This window comes from Ranitomeya imitator, chromosome 10 (assembly GCF_032444005.1).
Source record: "Ranitomeya imitator isolate aRanImi1 chromosome 10, aRanImi1.pri, whole genome shotgun sequence".
Taxonomy (NCBI): Eukaryota; Metazoa; Chordata; class Amphibia; order Anura; family Dendrobatidae; genus Ranitomeya; species Ranitomeya imitator.
This window is the reverse complement of record NC_091291.1, coordinates 133999371-134008891: the sequence shown is the minus strand read 5'-3', so window position 1 is coordinate 134008891 and position 9521 is coordinate 133999371. Positions and strand designations below refer to the sequence as shown.

At 43.0% G+C, this 9521-nt stretch overlaps 1 protein-coding gene across 1 annotated transcript in view; it reads right to left on the bottom strand.

Moving 5' to 3' along the window:
- Positions 1-372: 372 nt before the first annotated feature.
- The window catches only part of PIH1D2 (PIH1 domain containing 2), a 26472-nt gene continuing 17323 nt past the window's right edge, over positions 373-9521 (bottom strand). The window contains exons 4-6 of the mRNA XM_069741967.1: positions 8165-8398; positions 4223-4524; positions 373-2761 (exon numbers count right to left, since the gene is read on the bottom strand). Of these exons, the coding sequence (XP_069598068.1) occupies positions 2627-2761; positions 4223-4524; positions 8165-8398 (671 nt within the window). The 3' untranslated portion in view covers positions 373-2626. The remainder of the gene's footprint in view (positions 2762-4222; positions 4525-8164; positions 8399-9521) is intronic.

Genomic DNA, 9521 nt, shown 5'->3' with positions numbered 1-9521 from the left:
TCTGGAAGCATGGGGGGACATTTCTCCAGATTACCTCAGCAAATTAACTGCTAGAATGCCAAAGGTCTGCAATGCTGGAATTGCTGCAAAGGGAGCAAAGATTGAAGGAGAAAATTATTTCAAATAAAAATCCTCTTTTCAAACCTTGTCAATGTCTGGACTAGATTTTCAATTCATTTGGCAACTCATTTGATTAATAAAAGTATGAGTTTTCATGGAAAACACCATTGTTTAGGTGACCCTAACTTTGGAACTGTAGTGTACATATTTGCAGACTAACTTTTATATCTGTAGCGACTTACAACATATTTTGAGGTATGCATTAATTTCCAATTATTAAAAGGACATAGGGGGGAAAAAAGCTATTCTGCATTGACACTAGTGGAGTACAAATTTAATATAACTTTTGTCATACATATAAGTACCTAAAAACAGCCCTGCCCCATATTAAAGCTTACTGACATTCACACCAAATGGACATTTTCTACTATTTTGATTAGTTTGTTGTCCACCAGTAAATAAAACCAGAAGAACATTGACACAAACAAGTGATGAATCAGGCGATGGACCCTTCATGCCAATTTCCACAGGTTTCAGCCTTTGCACAAAATTGACATTCTGCATAGGTGAATTTTCCATATATAAATTACCTGCGGGGCGTAGATAAGGATTATCCAATTTAATTCTCTATACTTCTGGTGTCTTGTATTTTCCATGTAGATTTCGGAAGGAGAATCCACAGTGAATCTAAGGTACAAACATCCCTCCAGGTATATTCACGGGGCAGATTTGATGCTGGATATTTTATTCTCTTCTGAATAGGGCTGAGTTGGTTGCACGCAGGCACATTTCTTCTGTGAGCCGCATTCAGAGGACTGTTTTAATTTTGGTTTTTGTATTACTGAAATTACTGCACGTTGTCTTATTGTTCTTCGCTAGTAAATGTCACATTCTTCAGTAAACTAATGTCTAAGAAATATTCAAGCAGAATAATGGAAACGTACAATCCCTCTTCTTATATGTCACCTTTAACATTGTGATAGGGAAAAAAAAAAAGTCTCAGCCTGTTTAAGAGGCTGTCCAGGTATACGCTATTGATGATTATCGATAGCATAGGTTACCAATAGCAGATCATTGGAGAAAGAAAGAGAGTGTGTATATATGTGTATATAGTGATGGGGGGTGACACCTGGTGCCCCCAGTGATCAGCTGATCTTTGCTGCGGTGGGCGGACAGGGCTGCTGTAAAGTGTAGCAACCTCTGCTGGTCATCGCCAGCTACTGCAGCGCCACATGTCAAAAAGAATAGAGGCTGCTACACTTTAATTGGAGCTATATTCTGTAGCGAAATTTATTTGCCTGCAAATTTCATCCCTCTAAATCAAAAGGGTGAACATTTTTAAGCAGAAAGGGACATTTTGTGCATTTGAAAATCCACACGTCCACTCCCCCTCACAGACTTTATTTTTCGCAGCATGTTAATTGGGTTTTCAGCGCGTCCTCACGGCTGCTTCTATAATCTGCAGATTTTCTATGTGGCTATGATTTTCTGTTTAGATGTAACCTAGGGTTGTGTTCACACAATGCATTTGTACCATTTGTTTTTTTTTTTTTGCACTGATATTCTGAGAGCACGGGAAAATTGCTAAGATTTAACATTTTTGGAAAATCGCATCACAAATATCATCTGAACACGACCTAAGGACACATTTATAGTAAAAAAAAAAAAAATAGCTGTTAAATAATAGCTAGTCAGACAGGTTGGCAGCACTTTCATGTACAGAGAACATTAACGCAATCGTGTGCGCATAAAATACCACTAGTAGCTGCATGTTCACACAGGACAAGGTGCTGCCAAGAACATTGATTTTACAAAAGGCTTAATAAGCATTTCCCCTGACGAAAGACGACCTCTCTGCTCGTTTGTCAGTGGATTTGTAGCTTATTTAGGCAGAACCACAACCTGCAAATGAACGCTCCTGATTCTTCAGTGTGAATGCGCCCCAGCTCCTGAACATACCACCACAGCGCTGTAGCTTTACATCTATTGTGCTGCTTTACATTTATCCACTTTGGGTTTTGCAATTGGGTGTGAATATGTGGTACTCAACTAATGGTAGAAAATAAAATCACAGGGTGCCGCAGGTGCTGAACTTTACACTCAGGCTAGAACACTGCAGGGCAGCTGTGAACAAACTGAAGACATTACGGGTATGTGCACACGTTGCGGATTTCGCTGCGGATCCGCAGCAGTTTCCCATGAGTTTACAGTACAATGTAAACCTATGGTAAACAAAAAACTGCTGTGCATATGCAGCGGAAAAAAACGCGCGGAAACGCAGCGTTTTATTTTCCGCAGCATGTCAATTCTTTGTGCGGAATCTGCAGTGGTTTTACATCTGCTCCAATAGAAAACTGCAGATGTAAATCCGCAGTGGAATCCGCAATAGAAAACGCGATAAATCCGCAGGAAAAACCGCAGCGGTTTTTCCCTGCGGATTTATAAAATCCGCTGTGGAAAAATCCGCAGAGGAGCTTTCTACGTGTGCACATTCCCTTACACTCCACTGCTACAGGATATTAGGCCGTGGTCCTGGCATCGTACTGCAAGTTGTCGGTAGGTGCAGCTATAACACACACATGGAGACGGTCAGGCTGCTGTTTGCTTTGTTGTACTTTGCAGTAACCGTATCTTCATTCACCAGCGCAGGAAGATCTAAGCACAATCTGTATGTTCCAGGGACTTCAAGCAGCAAATCATCCTAAAAAGTAAAAGGAATTTAATTGTCGGATTTACTACCGTAATCCACAGTAAAAAAAAAAATTTTTTAAATCTGAATACTCAGGAAAGTTGTGGGAACAAAATAAGAGCAAAACAGTGACCACTTTTGACCTTGTGATAGGCTCTCTTAATTTCCAGATCTGTTAATATTCCCTCTATCACATCATTTCTGAACCAACTTCTCTTAGGGTCATTCACAGACCAAGGATGGACCTTAATGTGAGGACTGGCTCCGCATCCTTTGACCCAAATGTTCAGTCCTGTTCAGGGGACCTTCAGCACATCTTAGGCCCTCTTTCTGATGTCATTGTGTCGATACATGTGGTGATTGGGTCTACGTGTGAAACCTTTCAAGTGAATGGGTCTGTGCACATCAGTGTGTTTCCACAAACAGTGTGTCCATGGGCAAAACACGCTGACCTGTCCGTTTTTTTTTTTTTTTTAACAGCAGCACTGGCCGCAAAACGTTGTGCACACAGATGTCATCAGTGTGACACGTACCGGCTCCTGGCGAGCAGCGGTAATGTTAGCGCTGTTTCTCGGCACCGGGTGCTGAAGTCAGCTCTCATCATTAGCCCTTGCTCACGCTGCGATCAGCGATAGCAGGCGAGAATGTTGGTAGTTGTATTCAACTGATAACAACGAGAGCAGACCACTCGTGTTGGCAAATGTAGAAAAAGGAGGAGTTCCAGCTTCTGGTAAAATATCAAATGTAGTCTTTATTTCATCAAGGTTGGAAAAACTGGAGACAGGATGGTCAGCAAGCAACGCGTTTCGAACACAATTGTTCTTTGTCAAGCTTGACAAAGAACCAGTACCAAAAATATCAGGACGTTTGAAAGAGCCCTAACATAGCGGTCTGTACTCGGACCATTCAGACCATGAATGTTGGATGTGTAAACTGGCCTGTGAATCTTGACTCACATCCAGGCCTCTTTTACAGAGCATTTTTCAGTAGCATTTTTTTTTTTTTTTTTTTACTTGCATTAAAGAAAGACTTTTCCAAGGCCAGGTTTTGCTTAACTTTTTTCTTAAACCTTCACATCTTTTATGGCTATTTTTCCTGGACAATACTATTAGAAAAATACTATACGCAAAGCTTGCTACAAGTTTTAAAAAAAATAGCAAAAGTAACTAATATATTGGTGAGAGTGTGCGCCATCATTTAATATATACTGTAATCTATTAATAATCAAACAATTTTCTCTTTTGCCTCTCTGCATTTCAGCATCTATAAAACTTTTTTCATTTTACTGCCAGCCTAGCCAAAATTATGACATTTATTTAGTAAAGCCACATGAAGAGAAACAAAAGTCGCTTCTCTTCTCCACCTCAGACCCTGCCATAGAAAAAGTGTCAGAATTTTACCCCATGTGAAAGTTATTGCCTGTGATTGCTGAGACAGATTTATCAAACAAGTGATGCACGTCGATCCTCTTACCTTAGATACATTTAGATCACAGCTGGAGACAGAGCGCACCCCTTGTAACTGTGCCGTCAGAACTAGTTTCTGTGTTTTCCCAGACTTGTCCCTTATTACTTCCAAGTCATACTGTGGAGGTGGCGGCAGGTCACACTGTGGAGGGCCCGGCGGATCCTCATGTAGCTCTGTGCTGGAGATCACTTCTATCAGGCCTACTTTTGGCTTAGTCTTGCTTTCGGTCATTCTCTCTATGGATGGTTTAGGTTTCTCTTCTTTCAGGGCTATGTTTCTTAGCTGTTCCAGTAATGATCTGTCCGGCACTGAGGGGCAAAAGTAATATTAATAACCTGAATGGATCATTAACTAAAACTGAATACACTTCAGTAAATAAATTAAAAAAACACATGAACCCCCTTGGCATGCTGGGAGCCTGAGAAGTCTTTGGTCCGCACAGTTTCACGCATAAGTCCCGTAATGTTCTCTTCAGTTGGGTATTGGCTCAATTCAGATGAAAAAGCTGCAGATTTTGGGTTGGACTTTTTTACACGCTAATTATGCTTCTGAAGTGGACAGCAATGCTGATATAGAGGTGCATGACCTGTATGTTTCATGTCCTATGAGCGGTTTGTGCTCTCTGTCCTGATCACTGCAGGACCCCTTTAAAGAGATATTCCAGGTCTGCAAACTTCTGTATTGGAGGTGTGCGAGACTGGTGATGTCCACTAAAGTCCGCAGGGAAAGGTGCACAATTGTTAGGTACCATGCACACATCCTAATGATGAGAATGGCACAGGTGCACGATACCTTAGGCTCCGGCAGGCTTCGGTAACACCGTAACAGACGTGAGATCACCAATTCCACTCACCTCTAGATGCAGGAATTTAAAGAAGTATTATTGTTTCATAAAAACAGGATTTTTGGTTCCTTACCGTAAAATCTTTTTCTCGGAGCCTCCATTGGGGGACACAGGAACCATGGGGTGTATGCTGCTGCCACTAGGAGGCTCTGACTCTATGCACAAAAAAAAGTTAGCCCCTCCTCTGCAGTGTACACCCCACCGACTGGCATTATGAACTTCAGTTAGTGAGAAAGCAGTAGGAGACAAAACAATAAGGTTGAACATAACCACAAACATGAACTGTAAACGTGAGAAACAGTCATAGAACACAGAAACTGAATAATATGGGAGGGTGCTGTGTCCCCCAATGGAGGCTCCGAGAAACAGATTTTACGGTAAGCAAACAAAAATCCTGTTTTCTCTATCGCCTCTCATTGGGGGACACAGGAACCATGGAACGTCCCAAAGCAGTCCCTGGGGTGGGAAAAACAGACTTCCATTAGGTCAGAGGACTCACCACTGCCGCCTGCAAGATCCTTCTGCCTAGGCTGACGTCCGCCAAAGCATAGGTATGCACCTTGTAAAATTTGGCGAACGTGTGGATGGAAGACCAAGTTGCCGCTTTGCAAAGCTGTAGGGCGGAAGCCCTGTGGTGCACCGCCCAGGAGGCACCGACTGCCCGGGTAGAGTGAGCCTTAATCCCGAGGTGGATCTTCCAGTCCTAGACCTGGAAGATCTACCTTGGGAGTAGCGGGAACGCCAGGAAGGAGCGGGTCTAAAGGATGTCCTTCTCTTGACGCGCCTGCAGCCTCTGCTGCTGTTGGGACAAGGAGTTTGACACCGTGAAGTGACGAAAAGGCCGAAAGGACCGAAATTGCCACCTAGGAGGAGGCTGGCGAGGTTTGGACTGTGGAAGAAGGGAGCTTGTGCCCCCGGTAGCGTCCTTAATAATTTGGTCCAGCTTGGAACCGAAGAGACAAGATCCCTGAAAAGGCAGACTGGTAAGGGACTGTTTCAATAACACATCCGCCTGCCAGGCCTTGAGCCAAACTGTACGATGGATGGCAACAACATTACTAGACGCCTGAGCGGCACAAGACGCGGCGTCCAGGGAAGCAGAGACCAAGTATTCCCCAGCGTGAGAAATCTGGGTGGCAAGTTCCGCAAGCTGTTCTGGTGGAGCTCAGGCCAGAATGCCCAGACGGAGTTGTTTGGCCCATTCGGATATAGACTTCGAAACCCAGGTGGAAGCAAAGGCCGGGCATAGGCGGCCGCTTCTTAAGGCCGACTTAGCAAAGGACTCTATGATTCTATCGTTGGAATCTTTCAGAGACGCTCCACCAGACAGCGGGAGGACTGTGTTGGTGGAAAGTCTAGAAACAGGCGGGTCCACAGAGGGAGAAGAAGTCCAGTTGGCGATGAGATCCGAGGAAACAGGATATAAAACGCCAAGACGCTTTCCTCTTTGAAAACGTCTGGTCGGATTCTCCCTTTCTCTGGTCAGAAGCTGATCGAACTCAGGGTGAGGAGCAAAAACCTTGAAAGGTGTTTTAGACCGTCTAAACAAAACCGCCTGATCTGCAGGTTTCGTAGAGGAATCTTTGATGCCACAGGTCTGGTTAATTGCTTTAATGAGACTCTGAACCATATTCCTCATGCTAGCGATTTGGTTCGAATCCAGCTCCAAATTATCCTCTGAAGGCGCATCAGAGAAAGCTTTGCCTGACTCAGGTGAGGAGGACTGGGGGGAAGCCGACTGCAGAGAAGGACCGTGTGGCGAGATGGAACGAGAAGAGGACTCAGACCGGCGTTCCTGTCTGGATCTTTTGCGGCCTACAATGGGAGGCTCGGACGGAGGTTCCTGCGACCCGCTGACTACTGCGGGAGTCTGCAATGGCAACCTATCAAGTACGGGTACAAGGGTCTGGGACACCCGTGTTAGATCCGCTACTGATTGTGACAGAGCGGAAGCCCAACCTGGGGTGGAGGCCTGATTCTCAAGCGGAGCAGCAACAGGGGTATCCTGGGCGGTGGGCATAATGGGATTGCAGCAGGCCTGACAGAGGGAAAACCAAGGGACCCCCATGACTACCCCGGATTTGAGGAGGGATTCTAGGAGTAGGAATACTCACCTAAAACATCCAACGTTGTCTGTTACTAGCCTCAAACCTAATGGGGAAGGTATCAGACGTCCAGGGAGCTGGTGATGGACGTCCTCGTCTCCTCCAACCGACAGTCTCTGCTGGGCGAGTGGGTGGGCGACGGAGCTAGGACCGAACTTCTAAGCACGCTTGTGTGCTAGGATCTTGGTCCTGCTGTCGGATCTATGAGGATACGGGGTGGCAGTACACGCCGTACTCATAGTCCGTATTGTGGGATTACAGGTGTGACTGTTCACCCTGTATCCCTCCGGAAAACCTGAAAGAAAAGGACACACATTGAGGTAGTTAAGGGTCTAATGAAAGACCCGTGTCCACCTCCTACTGACACTAAGCTAAACTGAGGTTCATAATGCCAGTTGGTGGGGTGTACACCGCAGAGGAGGAGCTAACTTTTTTTTGTGCATAGTGTCAGCCTCCTAGTGGCAGCAGCATACACCCATGGTTCCTGTGTCCCCCAATGAGAGGCGATAGAGAAATAATTATATTCTTAGCATAATAAAAATGTACACAATTTTCCAGTATATTTTTTTTCTTTCTAATTTCTTAAGATCTTTGCTTACTGTTGTTCAACAAAATCCTACATCCAATGAATAAGGGTTGGGTCATGTAATGATCACACAAGTACACGGCTTTTCATATGACGCGGCTCTGGTATCTGTACTGCAATTATTTTCTTGTCCAGCAGTGAGCAGAAATGATTTTCTATCCTTTGGAAGTAAATAATGAAAGTTCATACAGAATCACAGCAAGTGGAAGTTACGTGCAAAAAATCTGCAGCGTAATGTAGCACCGGCTAAGTGTGACATGTCAAGAGATCTCATCCACAAATGGAGGATGTTTTGGGGACATTAGTGTACAATCAGCACCAAAGATTACAAAAACAGATTTTGCTGCAGATAAGCTGCAACCCCTCCACTCCAAATATTAACCTAAATGTATTATTAGAACACATTAATTCACCTTCTTCGTTTTTTCCTTTTGTCTTTCTCGGCTTTTTTCCTTTTAATTCTAAGCTGTTCCTCATCTGCTGTGCGGCACCTTTCAGCTTGAATGGAGTGATGCGGTAAGAATGGCAGAGGAGGACACGGAGCTGCTGCTCTATGTACTTCATTGCTAGGCGGATGAGCTGGTCTTTTTCTACTGGGTCTTCATCAGCTTTCTTCAGGATCTCTGGGCTGTATGCAATGCTAATTACTGGCAGAAAACATCACACATAGTTACTACACAATTGCACATCTTCAGTGCTCAGTCACTAAGAGTCGATAAAAAGCATTTTGTTTCTCATTTACTTTCTAGAATAGGAGAAATGCAATTTTCTAATATACATATATTTAAAATTCTGCTTCCATATCGGTGTTATACCCATGATATAATGAAACAAGAAAGAAAACAGTGCGGCACTCACCCTTATTATATGAAGCTATGAAATCGTGCTCTTTATTGGAGAAAAAAATCCATTAGGACATCAGGTCAGCGAGAGGGTGCGGAGGTGGAGTGTGGACGACGGCCGTTTCGCACGGTATGTGCTTCAACGGGTCCATTTCACTGATTACTAAACGTCATTTCCTTATAAAGGGTTCCCGACGTGTGAATACAATAACAACAGTGCATATTCACCTACACATGAACTAAGTGAAATTGTGCAAATAATATACATTAATAAACAGTAATCAAATTGCAATATTGCAACACTAAAAGTTGTTTCAGACTTGCTTAATTATTATATAGTAATAACATTTCCATATGTAATTAAATATTATTAAATATTTTTTAAACGTTTTACTTTTTTCATTCAGAAGCATAAAAACCTCTTATACTAAAGACAGTTTAGAATACTTGGATGTAAAAATAGAGATTGTGGACAGCGAAATAGTAACTAAAGTGTTCAGAAAAGAAACCGCAACAAATAATATGCTCCATTTTGATAGTGATCATCCAGCCCATACAAAAAGAGGATTGCCATACAGCCAAATGGTTAGATTGCGTAAAATTAATAGTAATAACAAAATATTTGAGGAGCAGATTGATGAATTAAAATCTCGTTTCATTGATAGAGGTTATCCAAAACAAACATTAATAGAAGCAGAAAAACGCATTAAAGAATTCTCCCAAAAAGATTTTCTGAGTAAAAGGAGTGGAGTAAAACATTCTTTATCAAAAGGAATAATTGGTGCTGAAAAATTCCCCCCATCTTTTCCTTTTTCTTTTTGTTTTAAACATACCAATTTGGACCAAGCTATTCATGCCTCTATACGTAAAAATTGGCATGTTTTACAAACAGATAAAGATCTGATGTCTATTATTAGTCATGCTCCAA